The sequence below is a fragment of the Histomonas meleagridis genome, assembly GCF_020186115.1.
Source record: "Histomonas meleagridis strain 2922-C6/04-10x chromosome Unknown contig_1, whole genome shotgun sequence".
NCBI classification, from domain to species: domain Eukaryota; phylum Parabasalia; order Tritrichomonadida; family Dientamoebidae; genus Histomonas; species Histomonas meleagridis.
Window position 1 is genome coordinate 157,390 of NW_027150746.1, and position 24,351 is coordinate 181,740.

The 24,351-nt window shown below is 29.1% G+C and overlaps 6 protein-coding genes across 6 annotated transcripts; 2 read left to right on the forward strand and 4 right to left on the reverse strand.

Annotated features, from left to right (window-relative positions):
• Nucleotides 1-49: 49 nt before the first annotated feature.
• Nucleotides 50-970, reverse strand: GO595_000048 (CMGC family protein kinase; the record flags this gene model as incomplete). Its single annotated transcript, XM_067917965.1, has 1 exon — nt 50-970. The coding sequence occupies one exon, from the start codon at nt 968-970 to the stop codon at nt 50-52; it is 921 nt and encodes a 306-aa protein (XP_067779503.1).
• A 6,928-nt stretch (nt 971-7,898) lies between these two features.
• GO595_000049 (Carbohydrate binding domain protein) lies at nt 7,899-8,309 on the reverse strand (the record flags this gene model as incomplete). Its single annotated transcript, XM_067918076.1, has 1 exon — nt 7,899-8,309. The coding sequence occupies one exon, from the start codon at nt 8,307-8,309 to the stop codon at nt 7,899-7,901; it is 411 nt and encodes a 136-aa protein (XP_067779504.1).
• A 1,585-nt stretch (nt 8,310-9,894) lies between these two features.
• GO595_000050 (Clan SB, family S8) lies at nt 9,895-12,843 on the forward strand (the record flags this gene model as incomplete). Its single annotated transcript, XM_067918188.1, has 1 exon — nt 9,895-12,843. The coding sequence occupies one exon, from the start codon at nt 9,895-9,897 to the stop codon at nt 12,841-12,843; it is 2,949 nt and encodes a 982-aa protein (XP_067779505.1).
• A 4,769-nt stretch (nt 12,844-17,612) lies between these two features.
• GO595_000051 (uncharacterized protein) lies at nt 17,613-18,281 on the reverse strand (the record flags this gene model as incomplete). Its single annotated transcript, XM_067918299.1, has 1 exon — nt 17,613-18,281. The coding sequence occupies one exon, from the start codon at nt 18,279-18,281 to the stop codon at nt 17,613-17,615; it is 669 nt and encodes a 222-aa protein (XP_067779506.1).
• Nucleotides 18,282-18,750: 469 nt separating this feature from the next.
• GO595_000052 (ARF GAP-like zinc finger-containing protein) lies at nt 18,751-21,591 on the forward strand (the record flags this gene model as incomplete). The annotated part of the gene is made up of 1 exon (XM_067918410.1): nt 18,751-21,591. One exon carries the CDS (start codon nt 18,751-18,753, stop codon nt 21,589-21,591), a length of 2,841 nt encoding a protein of 946 aa, XP_067779507.1.
• Nucleotides 21,592-21,971: 380 nt separating this feature from the next.
• Nucleotides 21,972-23,291, reverse strand: GO595_000053 (AGC family protein kinase; the record flags this gene model as incomplete). Its single annotated transcript, XM_067918520.1, has 1 exon — nt 21,972-23,291. One exon carries the CDS (start codon nt 23,289-23,291, stop codon nt 21,972-21,974), a length of 1,320 nt encoding a protein of 439 aa, XP_067779508.1.
• Nucleotides 23,292-24,351: the final 1,060 nt, after the last annotated feature.

Consider the following 24,351-nt stretch of genomic DNA (forward strand, 5'->3'; position numbering starts at 1 on the left):
TGGCATTAATTTTATGCAAGTTTTTAATTGGCTTTTACTAACAAATACATTATTTCTTCTTGAAGAATGGATGCTTCAGCGCTTCACTTGCTGAAATCCTCTGGCTGTAATCCAAATTTATCATTTTATACATTAAGTCCACCAAATTAGGATCTTGCAGATTTCGATGTTTCGGTGAAAATAAAGACTCAATCTCTAAATCTGGAGTTTGAACCCATTCACTGTCCCATTCTTGACGTTCTTCAATGTTCAATTTTCTGGCTATGTTCCGAAGATTATCTCCTCCAAAGAAATGAGACATTTTCTTAAGAGCAGCAGCTGATGTACGACACTTCCATGGTGGGAACTTTCCACCAGAAAGGAGATGAATTATTAACAACCCAACAGCCCATATATCTGAGCTTGTTCCATAGTCTTTGAAACCTAGGAGCATCTCAGGCGATCTGCAACATAAGGATCCTGCTTTGGGTGACATGCTTTTAGTTACATGGGTTCCACATCCCCAATCAAGTAATTTGACATCCTTAAAATGTGGAGAAATGTTAATGTTATCAATTTTTATATCTCTATGAACTATTCCAAGAGCATGAGCTGATGCTAAACCTTCCAAAACGGATCTAATCATGAATTTTAATCTACATAATGTCAAATGACGAATGATTCTAGATGTTTTGATACTCCTAAGGAACTCAAAAACAAGAAGAGTTTGGTCTTTTTCAATAACTTCATATAATTGAACAATGTGTGGAGAACCATTTAACTCTTTAAGAAGTTTGATTTCGTTATTGATTAGCTTTTTGCTACCTCGCTCAACAACTTTGACTGCTGCTATATTTTCTTTTTTGTATATTGCTTTATATACATGTGAGAAATATCCATGTCCAATACATTTCCCAAATTCTAGGTTTGGTACTTCTTGAAAGCTTTTAAGTACTTTTCGTGGTCCATATGCTGGTCCGTTCTTGCTCATTTTAAAATTTTTGAGGGGAAATCAATGATTTAAACTTGTAAAGAGTTGAATGGTTGTAAGTAAATTTTTAAATAAATTCTTTATTGTAAGACGATCATTTCCATCACAAAAAAATCAATACCCGTTGTAAAATGCTCACAGATTTTCCAGCGACTTCACATGTGTCGGAAATCTTTTTGAAACGGGGTTTTTGACTCATTTATTTAACCGCTTCGTTTGGTTTTTCAAAAAGCTTTTTGAATTTTCTGAGCCAAAATGAAGCTTTTGAAAAAATAAAGCTTTTTCAATATGTGTTAACAAAATCTTAGCCTGTTCAAAATATTTGTGAGAAAATACGATTGTCAGTACACAAAAAAAATGTCAGATGAACCGCTTTGCATTCAAAAAGCTATATCGGCGACGGTTTTCGGTACATGAAACTATTAAGCCTGAATTTCTTCTTTACAAAATAATAAAAATTTAAATAACAATTCCCAATAACAGCACGAAATATTATATAACAATAAATTGATACCAAAATGAAGTTATGAAAATATTCAATTTCTCCAAAATCATGAAATGAATATGCAAAATATTTTGAAAGGTACAAAAGTAGGAACTGATACTTAGCAACATATATATCATAAAAATTTTTATGTGAAATAAAGTAATGAATGAAAATTAGAATGATTTTAAAATCATCATCAACTATAAGAAACCCCCAAACCATGGAAGAAAATACTCGAACTTAACTGGTAACACAATACCAAATGAAGTAAACCAATATCGCTTAGAATTCAACAAAAAATCACATATATTTAAGTGTGTCACTTTTTATTCAATTTTTCCTTAAGTAAATTCTTGTGTTGATGAATTAAATCGTAATGTTACATATATTTTCGAGCAAATTTTTTGGCTCAATGGTAGTGGTTAACCACCATAGTTGAATCAGCCTAAACTAAGAATCCTGATGCATTATGTTCATTAGGAGAATATTATGAATATATTGGGAAGAACACGAGTCTTATTCAAAGGTCTGTTGAATGTTATGAAGAAGCAATCTTAAAAAATCATACACGTTCAATGTATAACTTAGCAAATTTATTAGTTAATACACCAGGACATTTTGTGCCACGTAATCCGAAAAGATCAATCGAACTTTTAACGAAAGCTTCTGAATTAGGTGATTTAAATTCGATGAAAAAATTTAGCTGAAAGATATAGGGAAAAAGAACCATAAAAAACAATATATTATTATGAAAAAGGTTCTGAATTAGGTGATGATGATTGTACTTATAACTTAGCTTTAATGTATCAAAAAGGTGAAGGAAAAAAAAAAAATAAAAAGAAAGCTTTAGAATTATATCAAAAAGCAGCAAGTAATAACCATGTTCAAGCATTAACTAATTTAGGTGTTATGTATCATTATGGAAAAGGAGTCGAAAAGGATTTAAATAAAGCATCCGAGTATTATGAAGCTGCTGCTAAAAAAGGACATTTAAATGCAATTTATAATTTAGGTGTACTTTATTCACAAGATGAAGAAATGAAAAATATTCCGAAAGCTTTAGAATATTTCGAAATGGCAAGAAAGAAAGGGGACACAATGGCAATGCATAACATGGCATTAATATATTTAAATGGTAATGGAATAGAACAAAATGTACAAAAAAGCTGTCGATATATGTGAAGAATTAATTAAAATGAATTACTATAAAGTTATTGATACTTTAATTAAAATTTATGCAAATGGGAAAGGAAATGTTGCCAAAAATCCAAAAAAGAGCTTTGGAGTTATGTCAATTTATGTTCGATAACCAAAATTTCCAATTTTTAGATGTCGCTATAAAATTGTTAAAAGAAGAAAACCCACCAAATAATGAACGAATTTTGGAAATTTTTGGAAAATGGCGCAAAGCAGAATGATCGATTCGCTTTGATAGAATTAATAAGAGTGTATTCAGAAGGCGATTTTGGAGTGGCACCTTCCGAAGAAAAGATGAATTTCTATCAGGAAAAACTTAATATGACCCCTGAATGCACGATTTGGTAAATAAAATTTCTGATTTTAGTGACGAAATATACACTTGCATATGTAAGTAAGTTTTAATAAAAGATCAATTTTTTCTTCTTTATTAGCATCTGTAAAAAATTGCTTTGAAGTTTACTTGTCGGAAACACAAAAAATTACTTTTAACATGGATGAAAATAACACACTTGGAGTACATGACAAAATAAATGTTCACTATCATTTTCCTTGATATAAAATTGCTTAGTACATTTTAAATATTGACAGTATTTCAAAATGAGATTTAAAAATTATTTTGTTTTAAAACATTTATTCTTGAAATTCATATTGGATATTATGATAAAAAAAAAATACTTTTGATAAGAATTTTTTGCAACAAAGCATAATAGGACTCATGTTTTACAAATCCTTGGAATTTGTGTTCATTGCTTAACATAAGCCGACTATCAATTTTTTTGATAAAGTTTGTTTGACATGAAAAGTGATTTCTTCAGATATGTTCAAAGTTTTTTTTTCGAAATGAGTATTACATTTTCACCTACTGTAAGCGCTATTTTTCTTTCATATTTTGTTATTATTTTTATACTTATTTTAGTAATTATCATTTGTTGCATTGCATTTACTATTTTGTCTGGAATACATTGGAGTAAAATTAGATATGATTACTCATTAGATTCTGAAAACATTTGTTACAACTTGTATATTTTATATGTTATGACTACTATTTCATGGGTGTCACCAATTGTTCTTGCCTTTTTTATTATAATTTTCTTGATTATTCCAATCAAAATCCGTCAAAAAATCCCTGGTAGGATATACCACATTTATTTAATTATATTATTTTTAATTCTATTATTCAATTTATCATCAGATATATGCTGCTTTGCTTATTCAGCACCAAATAAGTGTTCAAGCATCAGAAATATCCAAACACAAGCATTGCGATTTGATAAAGAAACATGTAATAAATATCACTCAAGCATCGAAGCGTTCTTTTATTTGTATGTCATTTCATTTGCACTGGATGTAATTCTTATTTTGTGTCCTTTTTGTAGTTGTCCTCAGGATAAAGAAAAACAACTTTCAGCGTAACATATAAAAAATTATGAAGATAAATTAACTTTTAATATGTTGCTATGTAAACCATCGCTTATTGTATTTACTTTTTTTTATGAGTGACATTTTTTGTTGTAATATTATTTATTTTGTTATAAATCTTGTAACTCCTCAATAAAAGTTTTATTGTTTATTAAAGATCTATTATTGTTATAATACTTACATTTATGAGATTTTATATTTAAAAATTATTTCGAAAATTTATGTTTTTTTTAGGCTCCGCTTTAAAGATACAAGTATCAGGTTGGGGAGCACCTTATTTACATATGATGTGTAGGTTTAAGACTTTCAGTAGTTGTATTATTAATTCTAGAATAGAAAGCAATACTTGCATTTGCTCTATTAACTTTACATTGTTATATTATATATTCCACACAAAGAATGAAAAAAAATTATAATTAAATTAATGCTTTATAATGTCTATAAAAAATTTTGCTTTTACACTCAAGAAATTTTTAATTAAAGATTACCATAAATAAATGATAGCTTGTAAACGTAATAATTTTTTTCTCAGCCTATTTCCCTTTACATTTCATAGCCCTTTGATAAAATCTATTTATATGAGATGACGTGTGGCAAATTGATTTGAGGGGAGTTAAAACTGACATTTTTTTTTGTTTCATGTTGGAGAAAAAGAGTAACTTACAAGAAAACAATCAAAAACCAGGAACAAAAGAAATGAAAATCATTAAATCAATTCAACAAATCATATTTGGTTTAAATAAAGAAAATATTTCTCAAGCAGCTCAATCAATTATTTTCATATTTGATTATAGTTATCCATATTCATTTAATATTGTTATGAGTCATTATGTTATTATATGTATTTTTATTGAAAAGAATGATTTCGATATATATTTGAATTTTATGAAAGAAATTGAAAAATTTCAAGAAACCAATAAAGTCAAATCTAAAATTTTTGATGTTTTTACTAATTTTCTTCTTTTTGCAAAATTTATTGACCTCGATCCAAATTACACAGGAATTTACGAGCAAAAATTATATTACCCACTTTTGAAAATGTATGAAAATAATATTCTTGATCTAAAAATATTGAAAGATGAGGAAAATCCATATTTTATCCATTATATGTCTAAAGAAGAAATTTATAAACAAAAAAATTTTAGCTCTTTTAACCAAATCATTGCTAATTATGAAGAATTATCAAAGAATGATTGGGAACTTCATAAGAAATATATTGAAGAAGGACATAATCCAAATGAAATTGCAAAAATAATTCGAAATGATGAAATTGAAAAACTTCAAGAAATATCATCACAACCAAAATTTGATTTTAATCAAAGAATTAAACCATCACTTTATGAAAGATGTTCATTTGTTAATAAAAAAAATGTTACATTAATTGAATATGCAGCATTTTTTTCTTCAATTAAATGTTTTAAATATTTACTTATGAATGGTGCAAATGTAGAAAACACAGGTAAATATGCAATTGCTTGTGGAAATGAAGAAATTATCCATTTATGTGAACAAAATCATTCATCATTTAAAGATGCATATGAAACAGCAATTGAATTTCATCGAAATGATATTTTTAATTATCTTTATGAAAATAGAATTATCGAAATTGATGATATAGAAAAATTAGGCTCTCTATGTATTATGTTTTGGAACATTGAAGTTTTTATGTTTTTACAGAAAAATGGAATGAAAATAAATGAAAATATTCTCAATAATATGGTAAAAATTGGAAATCTTTATCTCATTAAGTATTTTCTGAAAGAAAATCCAATTCCAAAAAATATTTTTGCATACTCTCCCGAATTAGGGAACATTGAACTCGTTGAATATCTTTTAAATCAAAAAGAAATTGATATTAATGCTAAAGATATTTATTTGTTTAATATGATATTTGTTACAATAATTTAATATTTTAAAATTTTTATTTGGGAATTATTGAAAATATTTGCAACAGCACTTATTTGTGCATCTGAATTTGGTTACACCGAAATAGTTAAAATACTTCTTGAGCAAGAAGGAATTGATATTAATGTTAAAGATATTTATTTATTTTGTTTGATATTAATTTCAATAATTTGATAATTTAAAATAATATCTGGAAATTATGTAAATTAATTGATACAGCACTTATATTAGCATCTCAATTTGGTTACATAGAAATAGTTAAATTACTTCTTGAACAAAAAGGAATTGATATTAATGCTCAAAATATTTATTTGTTTTATTTGAAATTTATTTTAATAATTTGAAAATTCAAAATAATATTTCGAAATTATTTAAATTATTTAACACAGCACTTATTACAGCATCTTATGAAGGTCATACAGAAATAGTAAAATTACTTCTTGAACAAGAAGGAATTGATATTAATGCTAAAAATATTTATTTGTTTTATTTAATATTTATTTCAATAATTTGATAATTTAAAATAATATTTGGAAATTATATAAATTATTTGATACAGCACTTATTTGTGCATCTTCAAATGGACATACAGAAATAGTTAAATTACTTCTTGAACAAGAAGGAATTGATATTAATGCTAAAAATATTTATTTGTTTTATTTGATATTTATTTTAATAATTTGAAAATTCAAAATATGATTTGGAAATTATATAAATTATTTGATACAGCACTTATGTTAGCATCTGAAAAAGGATATACAGAAATAGTTAAAATACTAAATGAAAAAGGGGCTAATTAAAAGAAATTCCCATAAAACGCGATCCCAATAAAGTGATGACAAAAGTGGTTTTGATGAATAAAAATTTGTGATAAGAAGAGAAACATAATGTAATCGAAGAGATACAGAGGTAGAATGCGCTATAACAATAGTAATACCAATGGCAGCCCCAATTTCGGGACCAAGTGTACGTGATAATAAATAAAAACATCCGCCTTCTTTTATTTCTCCATTAGTGGCAATAACACAAATACTTGTAAGTGTTCCAATGGAAACACATGTGGTAATAAAATAAAAAGAAGACTATAGCCCCAACCAATGTTTGAAATTGTACGATGTAAAGCAAGAAAATATGTAACACATAGAAGATTATAAAATACAGGAATAAAGACACCAGAAAACCAGTGGAAAGTATGTTTTATATTAATGTGATCTGTTAAATACAGAAATTTCCATCATTTATATTAATATTTATTTAAGTCACATTATTTTTAATCTTCATTGGAGTCTTTTTCTTCACCTTTTTTTCTATTCATTATAAAAAGGACAAGAAAAGTTATTCCATCAATTACCACAGCAGCAATTACAATTACAGCAATTGCCCAAGGAGGTGCATCTGTATAAACGACGACAGTACTACTCATTGGTTCAATACCTCCGAATTTTTTATCACCGAAATTTACGGTGACAATAACCCTATTATTACCGAACACTGTTTGTTGTACTTTCCAATCATCAGACAAATATTTATGATCAGTCATTTCATAATATCCAGTTAAATAAGAAATTTCTTCTGCAGTTTTATAAGATTGAACGAATCTATTTTTATATCTTTCCCAAATTGTTTGATTAAACAAAAACATTGGCGGAGTTCCATATAATCGATTAAACAAATCTCTTTTATCCCATTGAGGAATTCCTTTCGAATTATGATCTCCCCAATACCAATAACTTATAACACAATCATGATAAACAAGTTCGAACAAAGGGAATTCGTAAAGTTTCATCAACCATATATTGAGTTTCTTCAGGAACATAAGTAAACACTGTTTCTAAATCTCTTCCAGAGTTAGGTACTCTATATTCGCCAGGACTCATCATTCCTTCAAAGAAATCGCAATTAGGTATAGCTTGTTCTTTACCATTCTCTGTTCCTACAACAAATCCACGATTTGTATATTCCTATAAAAAGTTCGATTCGTGCTTCTAATGACATTGTTCGAGTCATAGGATGATCTGGATGATAACATTCACGATAAGGTGATGCAAATGTCGTATCAATAAATCGTGTTGTGAAGTTATAACCAGAAGAAATTTCTTTATCAAGTTTCTTCTTTGCATATTCAGGCGCTCTTAAGTCACATAATACTGCACAACCAACTCGTGGACATTCTTCAAGTGTTGAACCTGCTGGACATGATAAATTATTTACTGACCATGAAGTAATTATTTGATTATTTTCATCAACAATAACATCATCAGGAAATGCATCATAAAAATATGCTGTCGAATTACTTACATAACCTTTGATAATATTTTCAGGATCCATTTGATCTTGATAAATATCATATCAACTTGAAAGGATATTAGTCATATTATTATTCATATAATTAACTTCACTGATTGATCCTCCACCTGATGATAATATTCGTTCGATTCCTAACGATTGCATTTCGGTATATAATTTGATTTTATTAATATTAAAACTACCAACAGTCCATACATTAACTGAGCCAATTAATTTATCAACGTTTGGACGAGTTTTAATTTTCTCTGTAAATGGTACTAAATATCCTTTTTCTTGCGCATATTTTCGATATCTTTTGGCTATAGAAACATGATTTCCTTCTAAAAAGACATAACGAAGTTTTCGAGGATATGAAAAGCGTCCTTTCTCAAGACTAAATCGTGGTTTAATATATAAATATTCTTCATTATAACGGACAACGGCTACTGAACTATCATAAGGCGTTTCAAATATTATTATCATTGAACTTTGATCATTTGTTTGACCAACAAACGCCATTGATAAACTATAAATACTATAATAAAATTCATCACGTCCAAGAAGTTCGGTTAAATCAACAGGAAGTGTGATGCCTTCACAGTATGGAAGTACAATACGATCTCTAAGTGAAGAAATAAATGGAAACGGATAATCTGGTGGAAGAATTTCGGAGTCATTGTTATCAAGAGCAACTGTAGATCGAAATCCATCCTCTAAAAGTTCAATATTAAAGTGAATAAGATTATCTGGTGTAATTGTATCAATAGAAATTGTACTACTGGTAGTTTTTAAATTTATTGTAGTGCCACCAATAGTTTGTCTACGTTGAGTCAAGTTCGTTGGGTGGTTTTATCATAAATTGTCATATTTAATAAAAGAGTATCATATGTTAATTTGATGTTTGAATTTTCAAGTCCGACATTTCGAATTGTGGGCGCATCGTAGTGACCAGTTATATCCCACTTTATAGATTTAAACTTAAAATTGGTAATAACTCTTCCGACAAAACGAAATGTGAAATTACGTGAATTTCCTGGAATAATCCATTTTCTAGTATAAGTAGTATATTCGCCAGGTGAATCAACAACTGGATATGATTGAAATGACCAATCAGGTTCATTTTTAAAATCGTATGGAATGATTTGAAATTTAGCATCTCCTTTTATATAAAAAACATCGCCAGTAACAGTTGTTTCATCACCGGGTTGACATGAGATACGAGGTGATGTAACAGAATAATCTTTTTCGCCAATATGTGAAAAAGAAAATTCATTATCTGTTTGTTGGAGTTCAGTTTCACAATCTTAATGCTTGCGAATTTTATATTAAAGAAGTAATTACATGAGGACGCATCTAATGATCTGCTTGTTTTCGGGGTACGTAAGCAGAGGTTTGATTCACTGATAAATATCAGCTGATAACGATATATCGATATATGATCAACCGAAGCGACTGTGAAGTTTGCAAACGGTTTTTTGATTGGATTCAAATTTTCCATTGTTACACCCAAATTTGAAATAATTTTGTCAATTGTGTGCGTTAAACCTCACAAAAAAGTTACATAAAAATGCTTATTTTTTCATTCATTCAGTGCATTTCAAGTGAAGTTCATGTTTTTAACACAGTTATGGGTGGGAAGATATCATTTGATACCAGTCAAAAAAGGGCACTTTCATCATATAGTCAATGGGTATTCGTATACTTCCCTAATTCTCCAAGTATCGAGCAACTGAATGAAGTAGGAATCGATTTACGAAAGGGTTTTGTTTATAAAAATGTTTATAAACTTTTTTTGACCCCTAAACAAATTTCATTTTTGCAAAGTGTTAATGCTATAATCACACCTATTGGCCCGAACGACAAGCCCATGAACATTTCTCAAATTGAACATGCAACTCAATTGTATATCAAAGTGAATTTTCCGCATCGACCAGAAGAGCGTGACTTCAAAGTTCTCGTTCACGCACCTGACCACATTATTGTTGAGACGCAAAAACCTCTTGAGGTTGCTAAATTGTTCTGTGAAATCGAAGAAGTTGAATTTGTCTGTGCTTATATACAACCCATCTCAGCCAACAATGTAGCCTCAGGGTTTACTCAAAAGAATGCGTACACACTTGAAACTGATTCATATGGCAATACAGTTGCACCACGATATCTTGAAAGCAAAGGCATTACTGGCAAAAACGTCACTGTTGCTTTGCTTGATACAGGCATTGACTATTACAACACACTTTTTTATGACACAACCACCAAATTAATATTTAATAATTTCACGAATCATCGATTCTTTACTTCATTTTTTGCATCACGTTTATTAATTAGTAATATTACAAAATCATTACAATCAACAGTTGGTGGCTATTTCAATATGAAATATACATATGATTCAATTCAAGGTACAAATTCTTCGAATATTACAAAGGCTTATTATTCATCAATTGGTCCGACAGTTTTAGGTGTGATTAAACCAAATATAGTTGCGCCAGGTTCATTTATTACAAGTGCAAATTATAATACGTCAAGAGTACCTAATCATGGATCAACAGATGATTATGAAAATGATTTATTTTTATATGAAGGTACATCAATGGCTACACCTAATGCAGCAGGTGCAGCAGCATTAATTGCACAATATTTAGAAGGTGGTAATTATTTAGGTGAACAAATAAAACAAGCGAATGCATTATTATTAAGATCACTATTAGTTGCATCTGCTTCAAGAAATGATTCAAGTTATACACCTGATTGTTATTTAGGTCATGGATTAATTGATTTATCTACAGTATTACCATTTGAAGGTGATAATTTCGGATTACGTTTTACTGAATATATTGAAATGACTGAAGGACAAAATCATCATATTGGTAAAATTAAAGTTACTAATTCTAATACACCACTTAGAATTGTATTAAGTTCATATGATAAAGGATTAAATGAAATTTCACCTATAGCAATTTATTATGATTTAGATTTAATAGTCGTATCACCATCGAAGAAGATTTATATTGGAAATAATCGTATTAATGATACTGAACATTATACATTAAATGAAAAAGTTATTGTTCAAACATCAGAACTTGAACAAGGTGAATATGAAATTCATGTAATTACTAAAGTTAATATTGAACAAAATGATACAATACCTTATGTAGTTAGTGTAGTAGGACCATTTACACAAACTGATATTACAACAAATCCAAAATATATTATAATGACAAATACAACAGAATGTATATCATCAGATAATGGTGAATGTAATAATGGTCTATTAAAATGTAAGACAGGTTATACTGGACAATTATGTAACATTCAAATTGAAGAAATGCCGAATAACATTGATAAAGCTATAATTACACTTAAGCCAAATACATTAAAACATTTAAAGATTTCACCACAACCACAATATGATGAATTATATCTTGTCCACTTAGCACGTGATAATTCAAATCTTTATTCTTATTTATGGGATATGGGATCACCAGATAATTATATTCCTGTATTAGCTAATAATGCATATTCTACTCGAACACAAAATACATTTTTCTCATCAACGAATATATTACCAACACTTGATGCTAAGAAAGAATATTATTATTTCATTCATAATAATTATCCTGAAGATGGGGAATTCTTGATATCAACAATTAACAAACCACATCAAAATGGATCATTATGTTTCTGTAATAATAATGAATGTTCACTTAAAGATGTCTGTGAATTACAAAACACTTATTCATCAAATGAATCAATTTATGGAATACTTACTTATTTATATGATCGAGTAACTTATATTGATAAAGATATTTATATGTCATCAATAATATTCTTAGCACAACTTAAACTTAACTTCGAATTACTTAATAAGAATGTTAGACATTTAATTACATTCACTGATACTATATCATTGTTTTCATTAGCTAAATTTGAACCTTCTTTAGTAGCTAATAATTTGGATATTAATTTCATCGATAATAACATTCGTTTAACTAATACTACTTCTGTTTTCTTCAAATATATGGAACTTAGGAATGTTACATTTGTTGAAAATAGTTTAATTAATTTGGATGTAAATGAATTAATTATTGATTATGAATCTTATAATGAACAAAAATTAAAAGTTTTAAGTTCAATTAAAATGAATAATTCTCAAACTCCAATTCCAACGATAAAATTATATAATAATTATATCGAATTCATTCATGCAAATAACAAATCAAAGAAAATTAATTTAATCGAAAACCTTAAAATCGAATTCTTTGTGAATTATAATAATGTTACCTTAGATGTTAAGAGTGGTCAAAATGATAAATTCAATATACCAAATGGTGTCGAAATTATAATAAACGTCGACGGGTTATCGGGCGTAGTATGTAACATCGATAGCAGTATCAGAGATAAAGTTTCGTTGTCGACTGACAAGCCTCATAAAGGATTAACGACACTGCAAATAGTATTAATCACTGTGGGATGTGCACTGGCAGTCGCAATCATTGTGGTGGTGTGCGTCATATGCATAAAGAGGAAGAAGAATAAGGAATTGACAACAGACACAGTGCGAAAGGATCTTCTTTGAGTATTAAACGATTATTTCTTTTAATCTTTTGTTTTAATTATTGTAATCGAAGAAAATGTTTAATTACGATATGTTACATTAGTAATGAATTCTGGTGCGTTTAGAATCAGAATTGTTAAGAAAAATAATAAAAAAGTAATATCAGATGAAGATGTGAAAAATTATAATGATATTTGTGATTGGTGTATTTGTAGAATACATCACCTTGAATATGCAATACCTTGTGGACATATTATATACAATATTAGTTAAATAAAAGTTAAAGCTTCTTGATGGAATGATACATTTTGAGGAATTTAGAGTTGAAGTACTCTAAATTGACTTAAAATTGCTCAAATTTTTCATCATATATTTGGTCGAACAAAGATACTAAAATTCGTTATTATTGACTGGGTTTGGCTGGGGAAAACAATAATTCTTGAAACTTTTTGTTTATGCATTTGGTGAACCTATTGACACTTTTTTGCCTACAATGTTCGATAGATCTTGTGCAAAAACATTTTCTTAACGAGAAAAATTCGAAAATATTCTATCATCCAAATCAGTTGTATTTATATCCTTGATTATCAATTCCTTCTTGTTCTAAAAGTAAATTAACTATTTCTGTATGAGCATTTTCAGATGCTCTAATAAGTGCTGTTCCATATAATTTAAATAATTTCCAAATATTATTTTGAAATCCAAAATTATTAAAATAAATATAAAATAAAACAAATAAATATCTTTAGCATTTACATCAATTCCTTTTTGTTTAAGAAGTAATTTAACTATTTCTGTATGACCATTCCAAGATGCCATAATAATTGCTGTTTTAAATAATTTAAATAATTTCCAAATATTATATTGAAATATGAAATTATTAAAATAAATATCAAATAAAACAAATAAATATCTTTAGCATTAATGTCAATTCCTTCTTGTTCAAAAAGTAATTTAACTATTTCTGTATGACCATTCCAAGATGCCATAATAAGTGCTGTTTCAAATAATTTAAATAATTTCCAAATATTATTTTGAAATATGAAATTATTAAAATAAATATTAAATAAAACAAATAAATACCTTTAGCATTAATGTCAATTCCTTCTTGTTCAAAAAGTAATTTAACTATTTCTGTATGACCATTTTTAGATGCCATAATAAGTGCTGTTTCAAATAATTTAAATAATTTCCAAATATTATTTTGAAATATGAAATTATTAAAATAAATATTAAATAAAACAAATAAATACCTTTAGCATTAATATCAATTTCATTTTGTTCACAAAGTAATTTAACTATTGCTGTATGACCATTTTCAGCTGCATATATAATTGCTGTTTTAAATAATTTAAATAATTTCCAAATATTATTTTGAAATCCAAAATTATTAAAATAAATATAAAATAAAACAAATAAATATCTTTAGCATTTACATCAATTCCTTTTTGTTTAAGAAGTAATTTAACTATTTCTGTATGACCATTTTCAACTGCATATATAATTGCTGTTTTAAATAATTTAAATAATTTCCAAATATTATTTTGAAATATAAAATTATTAAAATCAATACCAAATAAAACAAATAAATACCTTTAGCATTAATATTAATTCCTTCTTGTTTCAGCATATATTCAACAAGTTCAATATTAAATGATCCAGTTGAGTTAACTAATATGTCTTCAGGAAGTTTGTTTTCTTTAAAGAAATCTATAACAAGAAATATATTTCCATTATTTGCTATAACATCAATAAAAGAATCATTAATTTTCATTCCTTCTTTTTGTAAAAATGAAAAAATTTCATAATTATTATAAAAAATACAGTTTTTTCCTAATTTTTCTAAATTATCAATTTCTTCTATTTTATTTTCATAAAGATATAAAAAGATATCATTCCGATGAAACTCAATTGCTGTTTTATATGCACTTTTAAATGATGAATGATTTTGTTCACATAAATGGATAATTTCTTCATTTCCACAAGCAACTGCATATTTACCTGCATTATTTACTTTTGCACCATTCATAAGTAAATATTTAAAGCATTTAATTGCAGAAAAAAATGCTGCATATTCAATTAATGTAACTTCTTCATAATTTTTATTAATAAATGAACACCTTTCATAAAGTGATGGCTCAATTATTTGATTAAAATCAAAATTTGGTTGTGATGATATTTCTTGAAGTTTTTCTATTTCATCATTTCGAATTATTTTCGAAATTTCATTTGGATTATGTCCTTCTTCAATATATTTCTTGTGAAGTTCCCAATCATTCTTTGAAAGTTCTTCATAATTATCATAAAAACATTCATTAAATTCACAAAAATCTTTTAATTTTTTTTCTGGAATATAATGAGCAAAATAAAGCTGTTTTATATTTTTGATAATTTTTGATTGTATTAAATGTCGTTGAATCATTTTTTCAAGAATATAAAATGATTCTTGTGTGCGTTTATTAATTAGATAACGCGCATACAAATCAAATATATTTAATTCAATTTTAATTTTTACTTCTAATGACATAATTTCATTAAGAAAATTTAAATAAAAATCAATATCGTTCATTTTCGTAGTAATGACTGTGTGAGTAATTTGAATAATAATTAAATTAAAAGATATAGGATAAATATTATCAAATTTGTTAACGATTGCTTTTGTAGATTCATTAATATTTTCTTTGGTCAGATTAAAAATCAAACGCTCAATAGATATCAATGTTTCTAGATTATTTGCATGTTTTTCGTCCTTGGATTGACATTCCATTTTTAGGATGTACACCATATATAAAAATTTTTTGTGTTCGAATCGACAGAGCTTTGTTTGGCTGTATATGCATACAATTCAAATTTTTTTTCTTTGCTGTTTACCAGCTGGACAAAAATGATTCCGAATGTTTTGTGTATAGACACCTCAAATTCTTCTCGATAAAGAAACCAAATATATATTTAAATTATTTTGGATGTTTTGTTTAAAAAAATTGAGTAATTTCCAACAATTTCATATTCTAGAGCTCATTGAAAAAATTTTCTGAGAGATAGAGCGACATGAACAAACTAAAAAAAAAAATCTACAAAAACATTTTCAAAATTGGGTTAAATATTGTTTTAATTCGTCAGAAAAAATCATATTACATAATTAAAATCAATAAATTTTTACATATATAATATAATTGATTCATCAATTCGTTTAATTCCTCATAGATCTAGCTTTTTTATTAATAGATCTTAATTGAATAAAGTTAATTCAATAAATAAAATTAATTTTAATAAAAGGTGTTTACTGCAATAACAAGTTTTTGACATTCAATTTCAGCCTCAAGTTTATAATTCTGTTGTTCTGCAGATTGCCAATTTACTATTTTGTCTTACCATTTCTCATTTTTACAAAGTTCGCCCAAAATCTTATAGTATTTCAAATTTCAATATTTTCATCTTTAGTTGTTATTAAAATTTCATTAATTGCCAATGCTTTAAATTTTTTTATCTGATCTTTTGATTTTTTCAAGTAAATTACCATAAATCTTAAATGTGTTTACTTTTTTGGTGAAACAGAACCAACCATATATGAAAATGCTTGATTTTTCGATTGATATTAAAGTCTTGTTATTTGTACAATTCACGGTGGCACATTTGGAAGATTTCAAGTAACCACTACAATATTATCGGGATGTGTATCACCACCAAATATATTTACTCAATCTAATACATTCACTGGATTAATCATTGTATTTACGAGACAAATACATTTACTAAATCTAATACATTCTCACATTCAAATACATTTTTTCAAAGTAATGCATTTTCGAGGTCTAACCCGTAGATTCCATTCAGATTTCTTCATAATTAGCCCCGAATCTTGTCAAAAATTAAGATAAAGGTATTAATACATATTCTGTTGTTACAAATATATCAAATGTTGGCGAAAATCCACATGTAGAAGATTTCAAGGAAGGGCATTTTGTTAATATTTGAATAAGTTTTAATTTCTTTAACTTTATGATTAAAAATTGAGTTTAAACTTGCCAAACTTTGTACCATGACAATAATAAATAAAAATTTGTATAAGCAATTATACTTTTTTATAATAAATATTTATTTACTTCTTTGTTAACAAACATTAAAGCAATTTTGCATGAAAAAGTTTAATCATTAAGCACTTATCTGTATAATTCATTTAAATCAAAAAATAACTCAAAAAGATAATTGATCACGTTTATGTAAATGCTCTGAATACGCAAACTGCTTTTCCGTTCTCTCTCTTTGCGCACAGTGGATAAGCACCATCTCCATAACCACTGAATGTAATAACGCCTCGAGGAACCACTCCCATTAGTGGTGCGTCTCTATCTTCAAGTAAAGATGTGCATAAAATGGAAAACTCTTGTTTGATTTATTGATCTTCCTGATCTGTCATAAAACATCCATCTCTTACTACATATTTTCTGAACCTATTCAATGCCTCCTTATCTTTAGCCATGAAGACGTCATTTGTATTAAAGAAATGTGACTGTGAAGTTAGCGTTGACATTGCAATATCACTTCCAACCAATCCATACACTTCAAATCCAAGCATGTCATTCACAGGCGTTATCTTGTTTCTCTCAATATTCTCATGATTTCCAACAACTTTCTTGTGTAAGTTTTAGAAAATTTTTGAGTGAATTTACAACCGAATCTCTGTATTGAATTTTTACCACCCATTTACCCCCTAAACAATTCAGAACATGACGTTGAAGATTTGCAAAGTTTACAGAGTAAATTGAGAATGCCATAATGTTTATTAATAACTACTCGGCCTGTTGCTCTGACTTCAATGACTCTATCCTGGACCTTATCCTCTCGAGCTTTGGGTCTTCGTATGTAGATATTTGATTTCCACATTGTTCAAGTTCATCGGAGAGTTTAATTAGATATTCGCAAGAAGCAATCTTCTTCGTGGCGTAAAGGTCCATAGAATGGATAATGAGCTTGGATAAGTTTTGGCGGTATTCGTCTTCTTCTTCCTTAAGTTGTGCTTGTCTTCGTTCGAAATTCTCAATGTCAGTCTTCTTTTGTTCAGCCAAAGTATCATATTCCGTTTGGGCTTTTTGCATTTCAGGAGAGCCGGGCTTTGATGATCGAAGTTGACCGAGTTTTGTTTCTGCTTTCTCAACTGCTTTTGTTGTTTTCTTTGCGCGTTCTTCAAGTTGTTGTGTATGCTTACGATTCGATTTGATGCCATCATTTAAAGAACGGATTTTTGCAAGTTCACAACGGATATCAACAAATTTATCGCCTACTTCTTTATAATTTTGTTCAGCTAGCTTAAGCTTTTCTTCAGAATGAAATACTGGCTCTTGAATCTGTTGTGCTGGTTGCTTACGTATAAATTCAGTGAGTGGCTTTCCATGACCGCTTTCATATGCTGCATACCTTTTTGTGGAACATGTTGTTATTATTTCAAGGCTACGATCCATGTTATGCCATTCAGGGAAGGATTTCGTGAACATTTTAACTGGAAATTATTTTTACTGTTTCTTCTAATAAACCGCTTCAATTCAAAATTAAATTTAATTCGGGCCACCCCATTTGAGGATAAGCACAAAAAGAATCATAAAAAAAGTCAGCTTTTGAATTTTCAATCATTAATTAAAGTATGCTTTTATTATCGCAAATAACATATATGGTGGAATACATCCTGTAAATTAAGTTTTGATAATGATAAAAAGAAATTCGACAAAGATGATGAAAAGCACCTTTTGTGAAATGTATTCAAAAGTACTTGATTTCTGTGAAACTGCTCTTTTGTCAAAAAATTTCAACTGAAAAACGATCATAATTAACACTTAATTTTATCGATTCAAAAGTAAACGTTCTCTGAAATCATCAGAAACATTTTGCAATTTTTTAATGTCAAGTAACCTTAAAAAAAGAATCATTGCTCTTATGAATCTTCCTGAAAACAGTAGATGTGCAGATTGTGGGGTTAAGGATCCACGATGGGCTTCTTCTAAATTGGGTATTTTTATATGCATAAATTGCAGTGGAATTCATCGTTCATTAGGAACGCATATATCTTTTGTTCGCTCATGTACTCTTGACGAGTGGAGGGAGGAAGAAGTTGAAGTCATGGAAAGAGTCGGAAATGCACGTGCCAATGCCTACTGGGAAGCACTCCTTCCCGCTGATTATCAAAGGCCTGCATCTGGCGACACCAATGGTATGATTAAATTTATCCGTCAAAAATATGAGCAAGAAAAGTGGGTTGACCATAATATGCAACCACCGCATATAAAACCGCATTCCAGGAAGCGGAAAGTTGAGAAACCCAATCAAGCACCATCTGTTCCAAATTATCAAAATCCCAATCAGATTGATATTTTTGCTGTAGATCCACCACAACAGCGTCCTAACACCAATGATCTTTTATCAGATTTCTTTAATACAGATTCCAATTTATCATCAAATCAATCAAATCATTATGATCCCTTTTCCAAAGATAATTCACCACAGCCCGATCCATTTCTTTCACCTTCTTCCCACAAAGCCATTCCACGCCCCACAACCACCTCACTTTCTCCACAGCGACGTTTGTCAGGTCGATTCAGCATACATCAAACGCAGCGCAACCGTTCGCCATCACCCGACGGCCACGACTCCATTGAATTGTTCGATCCCATTCAGCGGCAGAACAGCAAAGAGATGTCTGATTCGAGTGCATGTCTTTCTGATCAGCATAGCTTTGAAATTGACTCAAAAACAAATCGAAACAGTAACGACGGCAATTTATATGATCCATTTTCGACACTACAAGATGAACAACATAACGACAATTTTAATCCATTTGAGAAACCGTTTGATCCATTTGAAAGAGATAACATACAAAATGATAAAACAAATAATAACAATGATATTTATGACCCATTTTCAAACAACCAAGAGAAAAGCGACAAAAATACAAATGACATTCATAATGTTTATGATCCATTTGATAAGAATAATATCAAAAATGAAAATAATGAAAGAAATCAAATTGAAGAAAAAGATGAAACGTTTGATCCTTTTGAAGGAATCGAGCAACCGAAACAAAACACTAATAACAACAACAGTAAAACAGAGAAGAAACATAAGTCAAAGAAAGGATTTAATCCCAAAGACGCAAAGAAGAAAGTCAAAGGCTTCTTCGTGAATACAATTGGCGGCTTATTTAAAGACAAAATCCTCAACAAGAGCACAAAAGAACTTGTTCGTCCACAAAACAAAATCGAAAGTAATCCAAATGTTGTTGATAACAATGAACAAAATAAAACAGAAACGAATAATAATAACAACGAAATAACAAATAATAATAATCAAAGAAAAAGAAGACATAGCAAAAGAAGACATATTAAATCAGTGCCTTTATTTGACCCGAATGAAGTCGAAGATATCAAAGATCCATTTGATGATTCGAATGATTCAAATGAATATACATTTAAAAAAGATGACCAAAATGATTATATTAATGAGCCTGAAGTACCAAATCCATTTAATAACGACAATGTAATTAAAGATGTCTTCGACAGTACACAAGAATCATTGATAGAAAAACATAAATTAATTCCAAAGCCAAATAATAAAAAGCCAAAATTCGAATTCCAGACAACAGTTATAGCTGACGAAGCACCAAAGATCACTCGTAACGCATCTAATTCACAAAAGTCAAATGATTTATTCGATTTATTGGACGGAGCAATTCCACAAAATCAACAAAAACAAACATCAAATAATAATAATAATACTTCGAATAATGATTTATTTGATTTGTTAGATAATGAATCAACAAAATCAAGTAATAATAATAAGAATTCTCATAATGAATTATTGGATATTCTTGATCAAAATTTACCACCTCCTCAAAACAAACAACAAAATTCAATAAATTCACATGACCTTTTCGTGGTGACCGTTAACAAAGGGGCGAACGATAGGAAATCAAATGATTTATTCGATAAAATTGATAACACATCTCAAAATTCAAAGAGTGGTAACATGTTTGAAAACATTTTGGACTCAAAAAGTCAAAGCTCAAATTTACAACAAAATTCACATAGATCAACAAGTTTATTTGATGTGTTTGTTGAACCAGTACAAAAAAGTACAACTTCAAGTAGATCAAATTATTCGCCCAGATCTAATGATTTATTCGACGCTTTGGATGAAGCACCACAAAATCAAAACGTATACTTTAATAGCTCACGAAAATCGAATAGCGAAGTACACAGTATCTTTGATGAATTAGGTCAAAATAATAGAGTTAACGTGTCCCAGAAATCGAATGATTTACATGAACTTTTCGACCCTCCCCAAACCCAAACGAACTCCCCAAGATCGAATGGTTTACATGATGTAAACCAAAATAGGTTTAGCCATAATTCACAGAAATCAAATAATTTGTTTGATATCCTTGGCGAGGCTCCATCTAATCAAGTTATGACGAACTCCCATAAGTCAAATAATTTATTTGATATTATTGACAAATCTTCACAAAGTCAAAATCAAATAAGTTCACACAAATCTAGCGATTTGTTCGATATCCTGGATGAGCAGATTCAAAGTAGTAGCTCTAACAGATCAAATAATATGTCTGCTCATAAATCTTCAAATATGTTCGATATTATGGATAACGGACCACAGAAACTAACGCCACAGCCTCAACGATCGCCGAACGTGATGTTCGACGCATCTAACTCAAATCGACAGAATAATGCAAGTAGCCCAGACCCGTTCTCTTTTATAGATTTTTGATATTGTTGTATGGATGTGAAATTTGAATAAAACTAATAGTAAATATTGGCTTTTGTTTGATGATTTTTGGCAATTATTTGACTACTTGTTTAATACTTACATTCAAACTGTCACAAGGAGTATCATTCTCTGTTGTAATGTTAAGAGTTGCAACAGAATTCATGTTTCACATAAAACAAGTTTACCAAAATGACTTTTGAATATTTTGAATTGGCCTCCATCGTCCAAATTTTGAATGAGATGTGGTTTCCGATTAATATCAATTCAAAAGAAGACTTTTTCACAGGTAGGCCGTTGATTGTTTACGATTTCTTTTCAATTTTTTTATCGTCATCTGATTCATAGAAAAACGATGGTTATGTAAATTTGGTTTTACTTCATCAAAGATTGTCAAGAAGAGCGTCGCCAGCATCACACGTAAAATTGGTGAACGTATCTTGTGTGTCTTTTCCAATCAAGCTTCCTTCGTCAAAAGAAAATCCCGGTGTTTCACCAGTGAAGGAATCATCGAATAAGGATACATCTGTAGCGTCCGAAATAGGTGGGATCCATTCAGGCTCATATTTCTTATCCAATACAGCCTTCCAATCGATTGCTGCAAAGAATGGATGTTCCTTAATTTCTTCCACATCTTTATCACTGCTGCCAAGCCTAGTTGCTGGATTACGATCCAAAAGTTTACTTACAAAGTCAACAGCTTCAGGTGACATCGATGATGGAAATTCAATATTGTCATTAAGAATTGCACGATACATTGAATTAACATTCTCATCATAGAATGGAGGAAGCCCTGTAAGCATTTCGAAGATTAAAACGCCATAACTCCACCAATCAACAGCTTTTGTATATGGTAATCTTTGAAGCATTTCAGGAGCTAAGTACTCTGGAGTACCGCAAAATGTTGTTGCCTTTTGGTCTCCGGAGACTTCTTTTGCAAGTCCGAAATCTGTTAAGCGAATATGTCCTTTCATATCAATAAGGATATTTTCTGGCTTAAGGTCACGATAAATAAGTCCGAGAGAATGAAGTTGACCAAGGCCAAGAGCTATTTCAGCAGCATAAAGACGAACACGAGATTCCGGAAATGTCGTTTCATCTTTAAGACGGCCAAATAACTCACCACCAGGTACATAATCAAGAACCATGTACAGTTTGGCGTCTGTTTGGAATGTATAATGTGCACCAACAAGGAATGGATGGCGTGTTCTAACTAATATTCCTCTTTCAGTAATAATCTGGTCGATTTGATCATTGTCTTCAAGAACTTTCTTGCTCATTGACTTCATTGCATACAATTGCCCATTTTTCTTGAATTTAACTAATTGAACTTTTCCATATGTTCCACGCCCAAGAACCTTAAGAACTTCAAAGTCATCAAGAGTGGCTTTCTTTATTGTTTTCCTTTCGACTGTTTGTCCAGCTTTGATTGCTTGAATAGTGTCAATCCAGTCTTGGACTAATTTTTGTGTATCTGCAACTAAATAATATGTTTTCCCTGCCGATGTCTCAAGCTTAAATGCAGGTTGCTTTTTGCAATCAGGAGCAGTGCATATGTTTGTGATCGAAGGAATATTTATTTTTCCTTTTTCCGAACTGTTTGGTTTGTTTGAATATATAAGGTCTTTATCAACAATCTTAAACCAGCGTCGCCCCCACGATGTGGACTTACCAGTTTTTTGCTTGTACAACCAGCCTTCCATCACTGAGCTCATAAAAAAATTTATTTCAATTTTTCTATACTTAATTTCTTTACGGTTATTACATCAAATAAACGTGCGATTGAACCAAGGTGATGTCATCATGAAATGTCCATGATCATCTTTTTTGGTTGCTATTCACATAAATATCAACAAATTCGTTCAACTTTTTATTACCCTGTTATTTTATGAATGAAAAAGAAATATGACGTAAAATTAATTCATTTAAGTTTTATTTACTTATAATATTCATTACCTTTTAATAGAATTATGATTCAGTTAAATCATTAATGCAAGTTTTATTGCGAAATTATGGTCCATTTATGGAATTTGACATGAATTTTCTACCAGAAGATATTTAAACGTCCGTCTTTGTTTATGCAAACATTTCAATTGAAAATATTGACTTTTTTTTTGGTACTTTTTGTAAACTGTTTAATTCCCTATCGACTCTTGAAAAAATTGAGATAAACTAAACGGTCACCAAAGAAATCACTTCACTGCTACTTTTTTCTCTCAATAAATTTACAACAAATCACAACATTTTCACTTTCGAAAAAGAATTCATAAAAAGCGTGTTGTTGGCTTTCGCATGTCAGCTTCACCAAGCGATTCGATATGTACTTATGGATTCTGATAGACCAGTTTTACTTGTAATTTGAGGATAAACTAGAAATAAATTATCTGGCATTGCAAATCTTTTAGAACAATAATAAAATTATCTTTAAAAGTGTTATGATTGTTAGGAGAATTATGTGGTGTTCGTGCAATCAAGTTGTATTAAAAAGGATTAATTTTGTACAAACTATTCAAATAAAACCTGGTATTTTCCTATTTGTTCTGATCATTTCTTTATGGGATTTTCTCATAGTGCAATAAATCAATATGAGAAAAATTTACAAATATTACAATCTCTTGAACAAATTATTTTTAATTTAAATGATGATAATGTTGATGAATCTGTTGAATCTTCTTTAACATAACGGCCTCCCTAATAATTTGATATAATATGAAATAGTGTTTTTATAAAAATTATTTTTATATACATAGTTCAACCATCACA